The 18,694-nt window shown below is 58.9% G+C and overlaps 2 protein-coding genes across 7 annotated transcripts in view; one reads left to right on the top strand and one right to left on the bottom strand.

Annotated features, from left to right (window-relative positions):
* Window positions 1-12,880, top strand: part of SPEN (spen family transcriptional repressor) — a 94,914-nt gene extending 82,034 nt beyond the window's left edge. For both annotated transcript variants that reach the window (XM_036067041.2, XM_036067040.2), the window contains 5 exons: window positions 1,369-9,532; window positions 9,959-10,459; window positions 10,624-10,818; window positions 11,091-11,249; window positions 11,692-12,880. In XM_036067041.2, coding sequence (XP_035922934.2) covers window positions 1,369-9,532; window positions 9,959-10,459; window positions 10,624-10,818; window positions 11,091-11,249; window positions 11,692-11,823 — 9,151 coding nt within the window. In that variant the 3' untranslated portion in view covers window positions 11,824-12,880. The remainder of the gene's footprint in view (window positions 1-1,368; window positions 9,533-9,958; window positions 10,460-10,623; window positions 10,819-11,090; window positions 11,250-11,691) is intronic.
* Window positions 12,828-18,694, bottom strand: part of ZBTB17 (zinc finger and BTB domain containing 17) — a 31,235-nt gene continuing 25,368 nt past the window's right edge. For 3 of the 5 annotated variants that reach the window (XM_078073760.1, XM_036067053.2, XM_078073762.1), the window contains 12 exons: window positions 18,244-18,384; window positions 17,829-17,954; window positions 17,104-17,336; window positions 16,876-17,018; window positions 16,488-16,788; window positions 16,164-16,251; window positions 15,950-16,066; window positions 15,743-15,863; window positions 15,348-15,478; window positions 14,824-15,033; window positions 14,619-14,708; window positions 14,142-14,529 (listed from right to left, as the gene is read on the bottom strand). In XM_078073760.1, the coding sequence (XP_077929886.1) occupies window positions 14,246-14,529; window positions 14,619-14,708; window positions 14,824-15,033; window positions 15,348-15,478; window positions 15,743-15,863; window positions 15,950-16,066; window positions 16,164-16,251; window positions 16,488-16,788; window positions 16,876-17,018; window positions 17,104-17,336; window positions 17,829-17,954; window positions 18,244-18,384 (1,985 nt within the window). In that variant the 3' untranslated portion in view covers window positions 14,142-14,245. Of the gene's footprint in view, window positions 13,844-14,141; window positions 14,530-14,618; window positions 14,709-14,823; window positions 15,034-15,347; window positions 15,479-15,742; window positions 15,864-15,949; window positions 16,067-16,163; window positions 16,252-16,487; window positions 16,789-16,875; window positions 17,019-17,103; window positions 17,337-17,828; window positions 17,955-18,243; window positions 18,385-18,694 lie in introns of those variants that run through there. The other 2 variants (XR_013448369.1, XM_078073761.1) reach the window with 2 other exon arrangements.

The raw sequence follows: 18,694 nt of genomic DNA, 5'->3' as shown, positions 1-18,694 counted from the left end.
CATTCTTCCAGCAGATACTCGAGTGCCTCCTATGAGCCAAACATTGTTACAAGAAGACCTGAAAAAAGCTCCTGCCTTTTAGGGGCTTAAGTTCTAAATTCTTTGTGTTTCAGTAAAGCCGCTGATGGCAGTGCTGTGTAGAGTGTATGACCTTGAGGGGACAGAAATGGAGAGTGAGCAAAAGGGAAGGAATTGGTCTGTGTTACGGGTGCATTTCATTTTATCCATCAGACGTGTTCTTGTGTGTACATTTAATCCTATCGTGAATGCCCCTGGGTAGGTCACTGTAAGAGAAAACCACGGTCAGTTCCTTCACAGTTGAGAAATCCTCTTACAAAGCTTGTGTTCAGGTGGTGGCTTGGGGAAAAGTAACATTCCTGAAGGCCAAGGACGTGCCTCGCAGTATGTCAGGAAAGTTCTCAAAACTCTCATCTTATTTAATCTTGTTAAGAGCCTTATGAGGAAAGGTTACCACCATTTTACAATTGAGGAGATAGCTGAGGGAGACTGGCCCCCCCCATGTGTTTTTTTTTTTTTTAATTGTGAACTGAGAGGTATTATCAATATCATGTAGGTCACGTAGGTGAGAGGATTTCAGCTAAATTATTCTGTTTTTCCCTATAATGCATATGTTTCCCAAGTTGTGATAAGAATATCTTTTGACAGAAAAGTAATTATGAAAGACTTAGAAATGTGGGGATTGTGATACTGTTGAATACTAGTGCTCATTATAAGTCATGACACCTCAACCAAAAGAATAAAAAAGGCTGAAGTGCTGTCCAGTAGAGACATAATGCAACCTAAATTTGTGGTTTTAAATTTCCTAGTAGACACAGTAAAAAATGAAAAGGTAAAATTAATTTTATTTAACTTAGTATGTCTAAAATATTATTTCAACATATAACCAATTTAAATAAGTTACTGAAGAATTTCTTTTTTTTTAAACTAAATCTACCAAGTCCAGTGTGTATTCTGTATTCACATCTCAAATTTCAAGTTCTCAATAGCCACATGTGGGTTGTGGCTACGGATGGTATTGGATGGTCCACTTCTAACTAATGAGTAAACAGTGGCAAATTTTTTTTTTTTAAGATTTTATTTATTTGAGAGAGAGTGAGAACGAGTGGGGGAGGGGGTAGTGGCAGAGGGAGAGGGAGAAGCAGACTCACCACTGAGCAGGGAGCCCGACATGAGGCTCCATCCCAGGACCCCAGGATCATGACCTGGGCCAAAGGCAGACACTTAACTGACTGAGCCACTCAGGCGCCCAAGATTTTTAGAAGCAGGACTTTGTCATCTCGTGTGTGATTTAATGTGTCAATGACAAGAAAACAAAAGAACTAATACATTGTTTTTCGTATTTGGTAGAGAGGAACGAAGGGGATCTTATGACTATAGCCAAGATCGTACATATTATGAGAATGTTCGTACTCCGGGCACATATCCTGAGGATTCCAGACGGGACTATCCAGCCCGAGGGAGAGAATTTTATTCAGAATGGGAAACTTACCAGGGAGACTACTACGAATCACGATACTATGATGATCCTCGAGAATACAGGGATTACAGAAATGATCCTTATGAACAAGATATTCGGGAGTACAGTTACAGGCAAAGGGAACGAGAGAGAGAACGCGAAAGGTTTGAGTCTGACCGGGACAGAGACCATGAGAGGAGGCCCATTGAGCGCAGTCAGAGCCCAGTGCACTTGCGACGCCCACAGAGTCCTGGAGCATCTCCCTCGCAGTCGGAGCGGTTGCCAAGTGATTCTGAAAGGAGGATTTACAGCCGATCCTCAGACCGGAGCGGGAGCTGTAGCTCACTTTCCCCTCCAAGATATGATAAACTTGACAAATCTCGTTTGGAACGCTATACTAAAAATGAAAAGACGGATAAAGAAAGGACTTTCGATCCTGAGAGAGTGGAAAGAGAGAGACGCTTAATAAGGAAGGAAAAAGTGGAAAAGGACAAAACTGAAAAGCAGAAACGAAAAGGAAAAGTTCATTCCCCTAGTTCTCAGTCTTCAGAGACAGACCAAGAAAATGAGAGAGAACAGAGCCCTGAAAAATCAAGGAGTTCTAATAAATTGAGCAGAGAGAAAGCTGACAAAGAAGGAATAGCAAAAAACCGCCTGGAGCTCATGCCCTGTGTGGTTTTGACTCGAGTGAAAGAGAAAGAGGGGAAAGTTATTGACCACACTTCTTTGGAAAAGCTGAAAGCCAGGCTTGATAATGACAATGCCAAGTCTTCTGCCCTAGATCAGAAACTTCAGGTCTGTCAAACGGAGCCTACAAAGTCTGACTTGTCTAAACTGGAATCTGTTCGAATGAAAGTGCCAAAGGAAAAGGGACTGTCTAGCCACATCGAAGTGGTAGATAAGGAAGGTAGGCTTAAGCCCAGGAAGCACCTAAAACCAGAGCAGACTGCTGACGGGGTCAGCGCTGTAGATTTGGAGAAACTGGAAGCAAGGAAGAGGCGTTTTGCAGATTCCAATCTGAAAGCAGAAAGGCAAAAATCAGAAGTCAAGAAAAGTAGTCCAGAGTTGGAGGACGCTCGGGTCCTTTTAAAAAAGCAGCCTGACCTATCATCTAGAGATGTCATTCTGCTGAGGGAAGGAGAGTCAGAAAGAAAGCCTGTGAGGAAAGAAATTCTTAAACGAGAATCTAAAAAAATCAAACTAGACAGACTTAATGCTGTTCCCAGCCCCAAAGACTGTCAGGAGCTTGCCAGTGTTTCTGTTGGGACTGGCTCAAGGCCCAACTCAGACCTGCAAGTGAGGCTGGGAGAACTGGTATGCGAATCTGTGGAAAATCAAGAAATCCAGTCAAAAAAACCCATTCCCTCAAAACCACAACTCAAACAGCTGCAGTTATTAGATGATCAAGGACCAGAGAGAGAAGATATTAGGAAAAACTATTGCAGTCTTCGTGATGAGACACTTGAATGTAAATCAAGCCAAGAGAAACCACATTCAGTAAATACTGAAGAAAAAATTGGCATTGATATTGATCACACGCAGAGTTACCGAAAACAAATGGAGCAGAGTCGTAGAAAACAGCAGATGGAGATGGAAATTGCCAAGTCTGAGAAGTTTGGCAGTCCTAAAAAAGATGTAGATGAATATGAAAGACGGAGTCTGGTTCACGAGGTAGGCAAACCCCCCCAAGATGTCACTGATGACTCTCCTCCCAGCAAAAAGAAAAGGATGGACCACATTGATTTTGATACCTGCACCAAGAGAGAGAGGAATTACAGAAGTTCACGCCAAATCAGTGAAGACTCCGAAAGGACTGGCGGCTCTCCCAGTATCCGGCATGGTTCCTTCCATGAGGAAGACGACCCTGTGGGCTCCCCTAGGCTCATGTCAGTAAAAGGGTCTCCTAAGGCAGATGAAAAAGGTCTCCCCTATTCTAACATAACAGTCAGAGAAGAGTCCTTAAAATTTAATCCTTATGATTCTAGCAGAAGAGAACAGATGGCAGACATGGCCAAAATAAAGCTCTCTGTCTTGAATTCTGAAGATGAACTAAATCGGTGGGATTCTCAAATGAAACAAGATGCCAGCAGATTTGACGTGAGTTTCCCAAACAGCATAATTAAGAGAGAGAGCCTTCGAAAGAGGTCTGTACGTGACTTGGAACCTGGTGAGGTGCCTTCTGATTCTGATGAAGATGGTGAACACAAGTCCCACTCACCCAGAGCCTCTGCTTTATATGAGAGTTCTCGGCTGTCTTTTTTATTGAGGGACAGAGAAGACAAACTACGTGAGCGAGATGAAAGACTCTCTAGTTCTTTAGAAAGGAACAAATTTTATTCTTTTGCATTGGATAAGACAATCACACCAGACACCAAGGCTTTGCTTGAAAGAGCTAAATCGCTCTCTTCATCTCGAGAAGAAAATTGGTCTTTCCTTGATTGGGACTCCCGTTTTGCTAATTTTCGAAACAACAAAGATAAAGAAAAGGTTGACTCTGCTCCAAGACCTATTCCATCCTGGTACATGAAAAAGAAGAAAATTCGGACTGATTCAGAAGGAAAAATGGATGATAAAAAAGATGATCATAAAGAAGAAGAGCAGGAAAGACAAGAGTTATTTGCATCTCGTTTTTTACACAGTTCAATCTTTGAACAAGATTCCAAGCGATTGCAGCATCTAGAGAGAAAAGATGAAGAATCAGACTTCATTTCTGGTAGGTTGTATGGGCGGCAGACATCTGATGGAGCAAACAGCACAGCCGATGTGGTTCAAGAGCCAGTAGTTCTTTTCCATAGCAGATTTATGGAACTCACACGAATGCAACAGAAAGAAAAGGAAAAAGACCAAAAACCCAAAGAGGTTGAGAAACAGGAAGATACTGAGGATCCTCCTGAGACCCCAGAATCTGCTACTGAGAGTAAAGAGTCAGAACTGAAGACTCCCCCTCCGATTGGGCCTCCTGCCGTCACAGCTGTAGTTCCAGAGTCCGCATCGTCGTCACTGGAGAAGACTACAGCCAGCGACAAAGCAGGGGAGGTGCCTCTGGTGACAGAAGAGAAGCCCAGGGAGCCGGCCTCCACCTCCGAAGAAGCGAAGCCCGTGTCTGAGCAGGCTGCCACCACTGTGCAGCAGACCCAGCAGGTCGACCTGCCCTCAGCGGTGGACACCAGTAAAGATGCTGCTGGGGCTCCTTTGGCTGTGGAAGAGGACTCATCCGCTGACCAGCTGCCTTATCTGGACACCAAGCCTCCAACTCCCGGGGCCTCATTTTCCCAGGTAGAGGTCACCACGGATCCAGAACCTGATGGTACCCAACCACTTTCAAAACCGACTCAGAAGCCTGAGGAAGCTGATGAGCCAAAAGTGGAAAAGCCAAACTCAGCTGCTAATGTTGAGCCTAGTGCAAATCAGAAAGCTGAAGTTGTCCCTGAGGTCCAGCCTCAGGCTTCTGAAGACACTGAGGTTGATCCTCCAGTTGCTACGAAAGAGAAAAAGCCAAACAAAAGCAAGCGTTCCAAGACCCCCATTCAGGCCGCCGCAGCAAGTACCGTGGAGAAGCCTGTCACCAGGAAGAGCGAGCGCATAGACCGGGAGAAGCTTAAGCGGTCCAGTTCTCCTCGGGGAGAAGCACAGAAGCTTTTAGAGTTGAAGATGGAGGCAGAGAAGATTACAAGGACCGCCTCTAAAAACTCAGCCGCAGACCCAGAACACCCTGAACCAAGTCTGCCCCTCAGCCGAACGAGGCGCCGGAATGTGAGGAGTGTCTACGCAACCATGGGTGACCACGAGAGCCGCTCTCCCGTCAAGGAGCCCATGGAGCAGCCACGAGTGACCAGGAAGAGACTGGAGCGAGAGCTGCAGGAGGCCGCAGCAGTCCCCACGACCCCAAGGAGGGGGAGGCCTCCGAAAACCCGCCGTCGGGCTGAAGAGGATGAGGAGACCGAGGTGAAAGAACCAGTTGAGACACTCAAACCAGCTGAGGGATGGAGGTCCCCACGAGCCCAAAAATCAGGAGCTGCTGGTGGCCCACAAGGGAAAAGGGGGAAAAATGAGCCAAAAGGAGATGCTGAACGTCTGGAAGCGGCCGCTGAGGTGAGCGTGAAAGAAAATAACACAAAATCCAAGGCTGATAAAGAAGAAGCAGGAAGTGAACAAAAACGTGACAAAAAAGAAATTAGCACAGACAGAAATGCACCAGAAGCCCCCGCAGTTGAAGTGGTGGAGAAGAAAACAGCCCCTGAAAAAAACTCCAAGTCAAAGAGAGGAAGATCTCGAAACTCTAGGTCAGCAGTGGACAGATCTGCAAATCTGAAAAACGTGGATACTGGTGTCAGTCCCAGTGTGGCGGCGGGCGCCGCGGGGCTGGCGGGGGAGAAGGAAGCGGAGGTGGTGGCCGGCCCCGCCGAGAAGAGCGAGAGTCCCCAGAAGGAAGGGAGTTTATCATCCCAGTTGAACAGCGATCCGGCCCCTCCGGACAAGGTAGCGGAGGAGGAGGAAGGTGTGTCTGCCTCTGCGCCGCCCCCGGAACCCAGTCAGTCAGCCAAGCAGACGGAGCTGGAGCAGGCCGTGGAGAACATCGCAAAGCTCACCGAGGCCGCCTCCGCGGCCTTCAAGGCGGCGGCCGCAGGTGCGCCAGAGGGCCTCTCCACCGAGGACGGGGACAAGCCGGCACACCAGGCAAGTGAAACAGAACTGGCTGCAGCCATTGGCTCCATCATCAACGACATTTCTGGGGAGGCAGAGAATTTCCCAGCAGCGGCACCTTACCCCGCCGAATCCCAGACAGATCCACAGGCCCGCTCTCAGGCGCCGCAGCCGCCTGGGGAGGGCATGGAGCCTGAGACCGATGAGGCCGTGTCTGGCATCTTGGAGACCGAAGCTGCTACAGAATCTTCTGGACCACCAGCCAGTGCCCCTGACCCCTCAGCAGACCCAGCAGATACCAAGGAAGCTGGGGGGAACAGCAGCGGAACCTCCCAGCCAGTGCCAGAAGCCAAAGGCTCAAAAGAAGCAGAAGTCACTCTTGCTCGGAAAGAGAAAGGCCGCCAGAAGTCAAGTCGATCACGTCGCAAACGGAATACAAATAAGAAACCGGGGGGCACCGCAGAGACCCACATCCCTGAACCTGACCAAGTTCAATGCAAGAGTCCTGCTACAGATGAGGGGACGGCAGTGCCACCCCCAGAAACTCCACAGGAAGAGCAGCAGAGAGAAAAGCCCCAGTGCACTCCGCCTGAGTCCTGTGCTTCGGACCCAAGCGAGACTCCATCCGTTGAGAATCTGCCCCAAGAAAGCGGCGTTGAAGAGAAGACTCCCACCAGAGCGTCTGCGCTCCCAGACCTTCCCCCTCCCTCCCAGCCAGCACCAGTGGAGGATGAACCTCAAGCCAGATTCAAGGTGCATTCCATCATTGAAAGTGACCCCGTGACCCCGCCCAGTGACTCAAGCACCCCCACCCCCACAATCCCTTCGGTAACTGCAGCAAAGCTCCCACCCCCTGTTGCCTCTGGGGGGGCCCCACACCAGAGCCCCCCTACTAAGGTCACCGAGTGGATCACCAGGCAGGAGGAGCCTCGGGCTCAGTCCACCCCGTCTCCAGCTCTTCCCCCAGACACAAAAGCTTCCGACATCGACACCAGCTCCAGTACGCTGAGGAAGATCCTTATGGACCCCAAGTACGTCTCCGCCACTGGCATCACTTCCACGAGTGTCACGGCCGCCATCGCGGAGCCTGTCAGCGCTGCCCCTTGCCTGCATGAGTTACCGCCCCTGCCTCCAGTTGAGCCCAAAAAGCCACCTTTAGAAGAGAAACCAGCAGCTCCAGCACCCAACACCTCTGACACACAGGCCCCAGAGGTTCCAGTAGCCGCGGAAAAGGAAAAGGTGGCTCCAGTCATTGCTCCCAAAATTACTTCTGTGATTAGCCGGATGCCCGTGAGCATCGATTTGGAGAACTCACAAAAGATAACTCTGGCAAAGCCAGCTCCTCAAACCCTGACCGGCCTGGTGAGTGCTCTGACGGGCCTGGTGAACGTCTCCTTGGTCCCCGTGAACGCCCTGACCGGCCCCGTGAATGCCCTGAAGGGCCCCGTGAAGGGCTCAGTGGCCACTCTGAAAGGCCTGGTGAACACTCCTGCCGGCCCCGTGAACGTCCTCAAGGGGCCAGTGAATGTTCTCACGGGGCCGGTGAACGTGCTCGCCGCTCCGGTGAACGCCGCCGCGGGCACGGTGAACGCCGCCGCCGTGGGCACGGTGAACGCCGCCGCGGGTGCCATGAATGCGGGCGCGGTGACCGTCACAGCGGGTGCAGTGACTGCCGCATCTGGCAGCGCGACCGCCACCAGCACAGGCGCGGTGACGGTGGCAGGCGCGGTGGTGACGCCGTCGGCAAAGGGCAAGCCCAGACCCAGCACTAACGAGAACAGTCGGTTCCACCCAGGGTCTATGTCTGTGATCGACGACCGCCCGGCAGACGCGGGCTCTGGCGCCGGGCTGCGTGTGAACACGTCTGAAGGGGTCGTGCTGCTGAGCTACTCAGGGCAGAAGACAGAAGGCCCGCAGCGGATCAGCGCCAAGATCAGCCAGATCCCCCCGGCCAGTGCCATGGACATCGAATTCCAGCAGTCGGTGTCCAAGTCCCAGGTCAAGCCTGATTCTGTGGCCCCGTCACAGCCTTCACCCAAGGGCCCCCAGGCTCCTTCGGGCTTTGCCAATGTGGCCACTCACTCGACTCTGGTACTGACTGCCCAGACGTATAACGCGTCTCCCGTGATTTCATCCGTGAAGGCTGACCGTCCGTCCCTGGAGAAGCCTGAGCCCATCCACCTCTCCGTGTCCGCACCTGTCACCCAGGGTGGCACGGTGAAGGTTCTCACCCAGGGCATAAACACGCCCCCAGTGCTGGTTCACAACCAGCTGGTCCTCACCCCAAGCATCGTCACCACTAATAAAAAGCTTGCTGACCCCGTCACCCTCAAAATAGAGACCAAGGTCCTCCAGCCAGCGAATCTGGGGTCCGCTCTCAATCCCCACCACCCTCCTGCTCTGCCCAGCAAGCTGCCTGCAGAAGTGAACCACGTCGCCTCGGGGCCCAGCACCCCGACAGATCGAACGGTCTCCCATTTGGCAGCCACAAAGCCAGATGCACATTCTCCTCGACCCAGTGGGCCTGCTCCGTCCCCGTTCCCGAGAGCGTGCCACCCTAGCAGCACCACGTCCACGGCTCTCTCCACTAATGCCACGGTCATGCTGGCGGCAGGCATTCCTGTGCCTCAGTTCATCTCCAGCATACACCCGGAGCAGTCTGTCATCATGCCGCCCCACAGCATCACCCAGACTGTGTCCCTTAGCCACCTGTCCCAGGGCGAGGTGAGAATGAACACGCCCACGCTGCCCAGCATCACCTACAGCATCCGGCCGGAGACGCTTCACTCGCCGCGGGCCCCTCTGCAGCCGCAGCAGATAGAGGTCAGGGCCCCGCAGCGTGCGGGCACACCGCAGCCGGCCGCAGCTGGTGTGCCGGCCCTGGCCCCCCAGCACCCTCCGGAGGAAGAAGTGCATTATCACCTCCCTGTTGCTCGGGCTGCGGCCCCCGTGCAGTCGGAGGTGCTGGTCATGCAGTCCGAGTACCGACTGCACCCGTACACCGTGCCCCGGGACGTGAGGATCATGGTGCATCCGCACGTGACGGCCGTCAGCGAGCAGCCCCGGGCGGCAGACGGGGTGGTGAAGGGGCCGCCGGCCAGCAAGGTGCCGCAGCAGCCCGGGAAGGACGCGGCCAAGACGGCGGAAGCCAAAGCGGCCCCGGCCCCCGCGCCCCACGGGGAGGCCCGCATCCTCACGGTCACCCCCAGCAACCAGCTGCAGGGGCTGCCTCTGACCCCACCTGTGGTGGTGACGCACGGCGTGCAGATCGTGCACTCCAGTGGGGAGCTGTTCCAGGAGTACAGATACGGAGACATCCGCACCTACCACGGCCCCGCTCAGCTCACGCACACTCAGTTTCCGGCCGCCGCCTCCATCGGTCTGCCTCCTCGGACCAAGGCTGCCGCTCAGGTGAGTGCCGCACCGCAGCGTCGCTCCCTGCGCTGGTTGAGGTACCAGCGCCGGCCTGGACACGTGTCGCCCTTTCTGTGAGTTTAAAGAGGCGCTCCCAGAATTGCAGGGTGAGGGAATTCGATCACCGTGCAGAGGGCCGAGACCCGGGAAGGCGCGCTCTGGGGGGACCTGATGGGGGGGCGGTGCCTCCTTGCAGGGGTGTGGGGGAGAGTGAGCGGGTGACCCCTCCCCGGAACCCTCAATCCTGAGTGCCCAAGAGGATCCCTGCTGTGGGCCTGACTTGCAGGGGGTGCCTGCAGCCGACCCTGCCCGGGAGCCCATGGCTGGGGAGTGGGCTGGGGGTGGGGGTCGGGGGGGCGGCGGGCAGGGTGCCGTGTGTAACACGCTCTCCTCCCCGTTCCTCTCTCCCCTGCCGAACTCCAGGGCCCAGCTCCTGAAGGTGAGCCCTTGCAGCCCACTCAGCCCGCACAGTCTACACAGCCTGCCCAGCCCGTGCAGTCCGCACAGCCTGCCCAGCCCACGCAGCCCTCCCAGCTTGGCCAGCCGGGCCAGCCACCAAGCAGCAAGATGCCTCAGGTCTCCCAGGAGGCGAAGGGGACCCAGACAGGAGTAGAACAGCCTCGCCTCCCAACCGTACCTGCAGCCAGGCCAGCCGAGCCTCATGCCCAGGTTCAGAGGGCGCAGGCAGAAACCAGCCAGACCTCCTACCCCTCCCCCGTGTCCGTCTCCATGAAGCCTGACCTCCCGGCCCCTCTCCCTGCTCAGGCTGCCCCAAAGCAGCCGTTGTTTGTCCCCACAACCTCAAGCCCCAGCACCCCTCCAGGACTGGCTCTGACGCACACCGAAGCCCAGCCCGCTCCCAAACCAGATTCTTCTCCACACTTGACTTCCCAGAGGCCTGTGGATATGGTCCAGCTCCTGAAGGTAAGCCTGGGCAGGGGGCCTCCCCGGCTCCCCTCCGAGCTTTGCGCTGTGTTGAAGGTCCTAAGGTCCCCACTTAGACCAGTAAGCTGTTGTCTGGGGCCGTGTCCAGCATGGCTCTGCTCTGCAGCCGGGAGCTTACTGCCTGTTTGTCTCCCCGAGAGCAGAAGTACCCCATCGTGTGGCAGGGCCTGCTGGCCCTCAAGAACGACACGGCTGCCGTGCAGCTCCACTTCGTCTCTGGCAACAACGTTCTGGCCCATCGCTCTCTGCCCCTGTCTGAAGGAGGCCCCCCGCTGAGGATCGCCCAGAGGATGCGGCTGGAGGCCTCACAGCTGGAAGGGGTTGCCCGAAGGATGACGGTGAGCTTCGGGGCCCAGGCGCGCGACTGCCCTGCCCATGAGGGAGGACGGGGCTTGCCCCGCACGTTCTGTGGCCGGCGGGGCTGTAAAATGCCTCTAGGCTCAGAAACCGTTTTTTTCAGTCAACAAATAGGGTGGACTTTAAGGTCGGGGGGGGGGGGGTGGGTCTTTTGTGGACTCTGCAGCCGAACCCCTGGTCGGACAGGCCTCCGCACGGGGCCGCTGTCCTGAGGGGAGGCCCCGGATGACTGACAGCTGTGCTGCCGCCACAGGTGGAGACAGATTACTGTCTGCTGCTGGCTCTGCCCTGCGGCCGTGACCAGGAGGATGTCGTGAGCCAGACCGAGTCCCTCAAGGCGGCCTTCATCACCTATCTGCAGGCCAAGCAGGCGGCAGGGATCATCAACGTTCCCAACCCTGGCTCCAATCAGGTCAGCCCGCTGTCCGCACATGCTCAGGCTGGTCAGCCGTCTAATCGGGGGGCACGGGCTACCAGTGCTGACTCAGAGGAGTCCAGAGGTTTCTCCGAGGTGGGCAGAAGGGCGTTTTGGATAGAGGACTCGAGCGGAGTGTAGAGGTGGGGCCCCCGTGGCCCATCCTGGAGCTAACCCAGGGCGGGACCGCTGAGACCACAGAGGTTTTCAGCTCCGTGCTGCGGAGGCTCCCGCGGAGGGTCGTTCAGGTGGCTAGTTCGCTGACACCTAGGTTCTTTCTGGTGGACAGTCCCGGGGGCATGAGCTGATGGGGAAACGGACTCACCCTAGCTCGGTGTATTGGGCCCCCAGGTGGAAATGTTCAAGAATGGTAGTGGGGTGGCTGATGTGGAGACAAGGGATCCCACTCTTCTCTCTCGTCCCCCCCCTCCCCCCCCAGCCCGCCTATGTGCTGCAGATCTTCCCGCCCTGCGAGTTCTCCGAGAGCCACCTGTCCCGTCTGGCCCCCGACCTCCTTGCCAGCGTCTCCAACATTTCTCCCCACCTCATGATTGTCATCGCCTCCGTGTGAGCCACTGATGGCCGCCACTCGGTGTATTTCCCCGAGGCTCTGCAGCAGAAAGTAAACCCAGGACCCCCCAGTCACGTGGAGGAAGCAGCTGCCGAAGGGGACATCCTCCACTGCCAGCCGCCAGCCTTGCCCTCGAGCCCGCTCCCCCCCCAGGCTCAGGGGGGCAGACCCCTCTGGGCAGTGGTGCTGCTACCTGTGTGTTTACATGACATTTAGCCCGAGGACAGACCACCACCCGATGGACTCTGCAGACACCTTGGGGCTGGGTTTCTCTCTCCTCTTTTTGGAGAAAAGGAACTGGGCAGTGGAATTAATTTTTTGTTTTTGTTTTTAAGAAACAAAACAGAACTGCCTTTGCACTAAATTAGTGACTTGGACTTTTGCACAGTGAAGACAGGCTGTGACACTCTGGATGTCTTGGTGGACCTGAAACACACACATCGAGGACTCGAGCGCAGGACATCAGGTTTCTGCCGAAACACTGGGGTCAAGGAACATTTCATTGGGTTGTTTTGTCCCCACCCCGCCCTTCCCCTTGTTCATTTGAATGTGTCACCTTTCTCAATTCTCCTGCCGCCACCATCTTTGATTCACCCGGATGTATAGTTTACAATCGAAAAAGAGCAGACAGGAGGATTCTCTTTCCTGGTGCGATATGCGGAACTTGGGATGTGTGTATATATAAATATATAATATATATAAATATATATAATACTGACTTAAAAAAAATCAAATTCCCCTGACATACATTTTTTTTAATCTGTGCCAAAAATGTGTTTTCAGAGAAGAATCTTATTTTCATACTCAGACTTTGTATTGTCACTCATTTGTATAAGTGCGCTTCGTTACAGCACGGGCCCTGCCCCAGCGATCTGGAAGTGTCACACACACAAAAAGACTGTACAAAAAAGACCGGCTTCCCCTCTTCCTGTTACCTTGACCTCTCCCCCCGCCCCCAACTTCCTAACACTTATTAATTTATGAAACTGGTTTTCTCAGCGCAGTTTTGTTTTGTGTGTCCATTGGATTACAAACTTTATTAAAAAATACAAAACACGTCAAGTGTGGATGTGACTGTTACTTGGGAGGACCAAGGGTCCTTTGCTTATGGGAACAGCTGGCCCTCATCCCGCTTGTTTCCCTCCCCCAGTCTGTCCATGGGACCTGCTCCCTTCCTGCCACTTAATCCTCCCCAAGCATCGTGTTATCTTGTACAAAAGAGGTTTCTGCCACAGACTGAACTTATTTGTTCTCGGGTAACGTGGAAGGCACTTCAAAGTTGGATTGTGGGGGGGGGCGGTGAGGAGGGGGCCGGGGGAACCACCCACCAGGCAAACTCTGAAACCTCGTAGGCCAACTTTGGTGTCTCGTCTCTTGCCCCTTCCTCCCTCAGGCCTGCCCCGGCGCCAGCGAGGAGGGTGGGGCGACTGGGCCCGGCTCCCCTTGCAGCTGGACCCACTACAAGCTGGGGAGGCGGGGTGTGGGGACAGGACCACAGAGCTGATGGTCTCACTTGAGAGAATCACGGGGCTCTCGGAGTGAGGAGGTGGCGCCATCTCCGAGGGAGGGATTACAACTGCTCGGAGCAGACTGCAGAGGGGCGGGGACGGCATCAGCTCTCCCTGCCGAGGAGGGTAAGGATGAGCTGTTCCACGGCCCCTGCTGGCCGTGTCCCCCACCTCCCCCCATCAAAGCCCCTGGCCACGCGTTTCTGACCCTCAGCCTGGTCATAGACTCCATCGGTTGAGGGCAAATAAATGGTCCCCAAAGAGCGGGGCACTGGCTCGGCCTCGATCCTGCGAAGTGAGGGGGGAGCCCTCCTGCTTCCCCAAGCCCAACAGAACTGGGCCCGTGGCCCGCTGGGCCTGGCTCTCTGCCTACCTTGCCGCTCTGGCTGAACGGGCTTCTGAGCTGGGCTCTCTCTGGGGTGCCTGGATCCTGGTAAGCCACCCAACTGGGCAGAGGGGGAGCAGGGTCACAGCTGTGCTCCACGGCGGAGAGGGGAGCGCAGGTCCTGAAGCTGAACAGGTGAGAAGCCCAAGGGGGAGACTGGATGAGGGGATGGGGTGCACGGAGCCACGGTCTCTCTGGCCCCAGGCGTGCCGCCCACACCCCGACTCCGGACAAGGAAGCCAGCTTTTTTTTTTTCCTAGACCGGTCCAGAGGCACCAGTCCCACTCTGCGGGAGGGACAGCCTGGCCGCTTGGCCAAGGAACAGGTCGGTGCCGGCTGGCGCCTGGGAGGGGCAGCCCTTCCGTGGCTTCGGCCACAGCTCTGCCAGCTCCCCGCCCCACCCCCACAGGGAGCTATAGGCAGCGTTAGAAAATAATCGAATTTATTCTCTCTAGGGAACGGGGCCACCCCTCTCAGATCTAGGGTGCCGGCCATCCTTAAATAAACAGTCACAAGGAGGGACGCCCGCTCACTCCGCAGGCGGTGGACACTCAGGGGCTGTGGGGGGCGTCTCTGCCAGAGCGGGCTGGCCCTCGGCCCCGTCCCGAGGGCGGAAGACCAGCTCCCCAGCCTGCAGCACCTGCCCGGCCGGCCACGCGCTGCCCGGCCCGTACTGCTGGTAGAAGTCCGCGTCCGTCTGGAACATGACCAGCGCCTGGGCTGTGTGGATCCGCACGTGCTGCGCCAGGCTGTTCGCGTCCAGGAACTTGTCCCCACAGGAGTCACAGGCGTAGAGGATGTGGGTGTTGGGGTCTGTGGGAGGTGGGAGGTGGGGGCCGTGGTCAGGATGGGGACAGCCCTCGGGGCCCACCCGTTTTCACACTCCGGGCGGCCCCTCTCACCTTCCTCCTGGACTTGCTTCACGGCTTTGCTGATCTCGGCCTTAAGTACTTCCGTCTCGTCGGCGGTCACCGCGGCCCCCACTGGTACCACTGCGGGCAAAGGCGGGCGGAGTCCGCAGGGCCTCAGGCCTCAGGCGCCTGCCCCGTCGCGGCCACCGCGGAGGCCAGCTGCCCGCGACCACCCCCTGCTGCCCGCAGCCCGCACCTGTGAGCTGAGTGACGGCCGTTGCCGCCAGCGCCTCGGTGGCCAGCGTGACCATGTCATCCACGGTGACCACGCTGACCTCACCCCCCTCCTCGGGCTCCAGGATTTTGATGCCCGCCTTGCCCTGGTGCACGGTCTTCACGTGGGAACGCAGGTTGTCCACCCGGTTGAAGCCACGACCGCACTTGTCACACAGGTAAGGCTTCTCTCCTGGGGGGGAAGGCAAGGTTCTCGCCTGCCGTTGGGGGGGGGGGGGGGAGGACCTCAGTGGCCTCCAGCTTCCCCCAAAGCCCTGTCCTTTCCAGCAGCAAGTGCTCTGGGGCAGCCACCAGGGCTGCACAGAAGCCTCCAGTGGCCACCGCACCTTCTGGAAACTAGGAAAATGGGGTCCTCATGGGAACTGACCCTCCCAGGCCCCCTGCAGCAAGGACTGGCACCCAAGGCTGGGATCTGCAGGCACCTCCCTTCCCCCCACCCCCGCCCCCAAGCGCACGGCCGGATGGGGCAGGCGGGCACCAGCTCACCGGTGTGGATGATGATGTGCTTGGACAGGTCCCCCACGTTCACGAAGGCCTTGCTGCACACGCTGCACTTGTGAGGACGAATGTTGTCGTGGTGGCGAATGTGATTGGCCAGCTGGCTGGACTGGACGAATCTGCAGCGCGCAGAGCAAGCGGCTGGCACCGAACTGCCCGAGGCCCGAGGTGGGGGGGCGGGGGGGCGGGGGGCTGGGCTGGGGCCTCCTGCCTCCTCTTCTGGATCGGGGCGGACCGGGGACCTCTGCCTGGGCCAGGCCGCTGCCAAGCGAGCTCTAGGTTCGTTTCCTGACCCCCTTCCCCGAGCGAGCGGGCTGCCAGGGACCCCCGTGGGGCCCCGGGGCGTGCGGGGTGCGGGGGAGGGGTGGGGGGAGGGCCAGGACCTCTTGCCGCAGCGCTCGCAGACGTAGGGCTTCTCCCCGGTGTGCTGGCGCACGTGCGCGATCAGGGAGCTGGCCTGGGTGAAGGCCTTGCCGCACATCACGCACTGGCACGGCTTCTCGCCTGGGGCCGGGGGGCAGGAGAAGGCGTCGGCACCACCCCCGCCCAGCGCCTCCCCCCCCACACCCCCCCCCGGGCCGAGCACCCACCGGTGTGGATGCGCACGTGCCGCTGCAGGGCGCCGGGGTCAGCGAACTGCCGCTGGCAGTGGACGCACACGTACGGCTTCTCCCCGCTGTGGATCCGGAGGTGCCGCTTGAGGTTCCCTGTGGCGAGACGCGGGGGGGGGGGGGGGGGGGCGTGAGGCGCCGCCGGGGGGGGGGGAGGCCGCGGGGGGGCGGGGAGCGCGGGCGCGGGGCCTACCCGAGGTGGTGAACTGCTTGCCGCACTCCCGGCACTTCAGGGGCCCGTCGGCGATGTGGATCTTCAGGTGGGCCTTCAGGTTCCCCACCTGCGCCCAGGCCGGGGTCAGAGGGGCCACCCGGCGGAACGTGGCCCCGGCGGCCCCTCCCCGGGAACAGGGGACGCTCAGCCCTGCCCCCGCGGGCCCGGGCACGGAGCTCCAGCTTTCCTCGGGGCCGGCGGCGGAAAAGGGGAACCACCTTCCCACCCCAGTTCTTTGGAGGGCCTCCCCTCCAGTGTCCGGGGGGGCGGGGGGGGGCCGGCCGCTCCCGAGGGCGCGCGCACCTGGTTGAACTTCTTGTCGCAGTGGGGGCACTTGTGCTCCTTGTCGGTGTCGTGGGTCTCCAGGTGGCGCATCTTGGACGTGGGGTCGGAGAAGGAGCGGCCGCAGTAGTCGCACTGGTAGGGCTTCTCGCCGCTGTGCACCAGCTGGTGGCGCTTCAGGTTGCCCGACGTGGTGAAGAGCTTCCCGCAGTCCTCGCAGCGGTAGCGCGCCTCGCCCGAGTGCCGCTTCTTGTGCAGGTTCAGCAGGCTGATGAGCCGGTAGCTCTTGCCGCACTCCTCGCAGCCGTACGGCTTCAGCGGGCTGGCGGCGACAGGGCCACAGGGAGGGGAGGGTCGCTGGGCTCCCGGAGGCCGGGCCCCGCGGCGGGCGGGGGGGGGGGGCGCGTACCTGTGAGTCTTCTCGTGGGCCTTGCACGCAGCCGGGTCCGAGAAGGCCTTGCTGCACTCGCGGCACGAGAAGGGCTTCTCGCCCGTGTGGATGCGGATGTGCCGCTTGAAGTTGCCGGTGTGCGTGAACTCCTTCCCGCAGTCCTGCGGGGGGGCGGGGGGGGGGTGGGCGTCAGGGACCCGGCGGGGGTGGGGGGGGCGGGGGCCGGGGGCGCGGGGAGGGCTGCACCTCGCACTTGTGGATGACCGAGCCGTAGGCCTTGGACTCCGTGCGGTCCCCGTAGGTGCCCGAGCGCAGGCCCCGGGCCTCGGCGCCCAGCTCGTGGCCGGAGTCCGTGCTGGCCGACTCCTCGCTCTCCTCGGGGGCCTCCCCCTTCTCCAGCGGGGGCCCCTCTTCCTTGACCTCGGCCGCGCCCTCCTCGTCCCGCTCCTCTCCTTTCCTGGCCGGCTCCACCTCCATTTCTGCCGCGAGAAGGGCAGGCACTGAGGCGCTTGGGAGGGCGACAAGGGGCCTCTGCAGGCCGCAACCTCAGAACCAGCGAAGGCCGAGGCGGAGGTCTGGGCTCCGCTGCCCTCCGGGCGTGGGCTCCCCCCAGGGCCCCGCTCGGTCCTGCAGCCACAGACAAGCCTGCCGGGCGCCGGCCGGGGAGAGGGCCGTCCGCTGCTCGGAGGGGGCCGTGGGCCAGTGTCCCCCGGGGGCTGGGGACCTGCTCCGCGGTGGGTGTGTGTGGGGGGGCTCCCTACTGGCGCTGGGCGCTGGCCCAGCAACACTCCCACGCCAGCAGAAGCACGGCCGGTGCGCCCCCAAGAAAAAGAGGCCAGATTTCGAGAATGGAAAGATGCCTTGGGCCCAAAGCTAAAGCGGACTCATGGGGGGATCCACTGGAGGGGTGCGGAAGGGACGCTGGGGGGCGTGAGTGCCGGCTGGCTGGGCCCGGCCGGGGGGCAGGGTACCTTGCTCAGAGCTCTCTGACAAGGCGGCCTCGGCCTCGGCAGCGGCCATGCTGCTCGTGGGGTCGGGCTTGGGCTCCACGGGGGGCGGCTCCCGGGGGGCATCAGCCTTCTCCGTCTGCTCGGCCCCTGGGTGTGGTGTGGGAACACGCGAGGCTGGATTAGGGCCTGCCGTCCGGGGCCGGGAGCGGCTGAGGCCCCAAACGCAGGCTGCCTGGGCCTCTGCTCTGGCTGCGACAGGCGCCCAGAGCGAACAACGGGTCAGTCTGGGTAACCAGAGCTCAAGGGGTGCGGCTGCTGGGCCCCCCTCCCGCCTCCCGGCCCCAGGAGCCTCCCGAGGGAGGCGCTCGCTGCACTGGGGCCCGGGCTGCCGGGACGGGCTGGGACGGCCAGACGGGTCCTCGGTGCCGCAACTCACCGCTGGCCGTGCTCTCGGCCTGGCCGCCCCGCTCCTCTTTGGGCTCCCGGCCTGGGCCTGTGGGCGGACCGCTGCCGCCGGAGTCCAGCTCACCCAGCGTGGGGGCAGCCACCTTCTCCTCTTTGGCTCTCTTGTCTCCTCCTGCAGATGGAACGGGACAGACCTGCCATCTCCCGTCACGTGCCCATCACCTCGAGGGGTGAGGTGGCCCAGTACTTGGGAGCTCTTCCACATCCTCCCTGGGGGTACATCTACGTAGTGGGTGGCCAGTCTGTCTCCCCAGGCATCCACTGCACACGCCCGGCAGCCGCCTGGGCCCGGGCTCAACAGTCCCGGTGACGCTGCCGTGGGGGCGCCCACACCGGCCGGGGAGCACACCCCACACGCGAAACAAAGCCGCTGCTCAGAGTCAGCGCTTCGGAAGGGAGTGGGGTTCTCTGCAAAGGGTACC

Source organism: Halichoerus grypus, chromosome 5 (assembly GCF_964656455.1).
Source record: "Halichoerus grypus chromosome 5, mHalGry1.hap1.1, whole genome shotgun sequence".
Lineage (NCBI taxonomy): Eukaryota > Metazoa > Chordata > Mammalia > Carnivora > Phocidae > Halichoerus > Halichoerus grypus.
The sequence above is the reverse complement of the archived record's forward strand: the minus strand, read 5'-3'. Positions and strand labels throughout refer to the sequence as shown.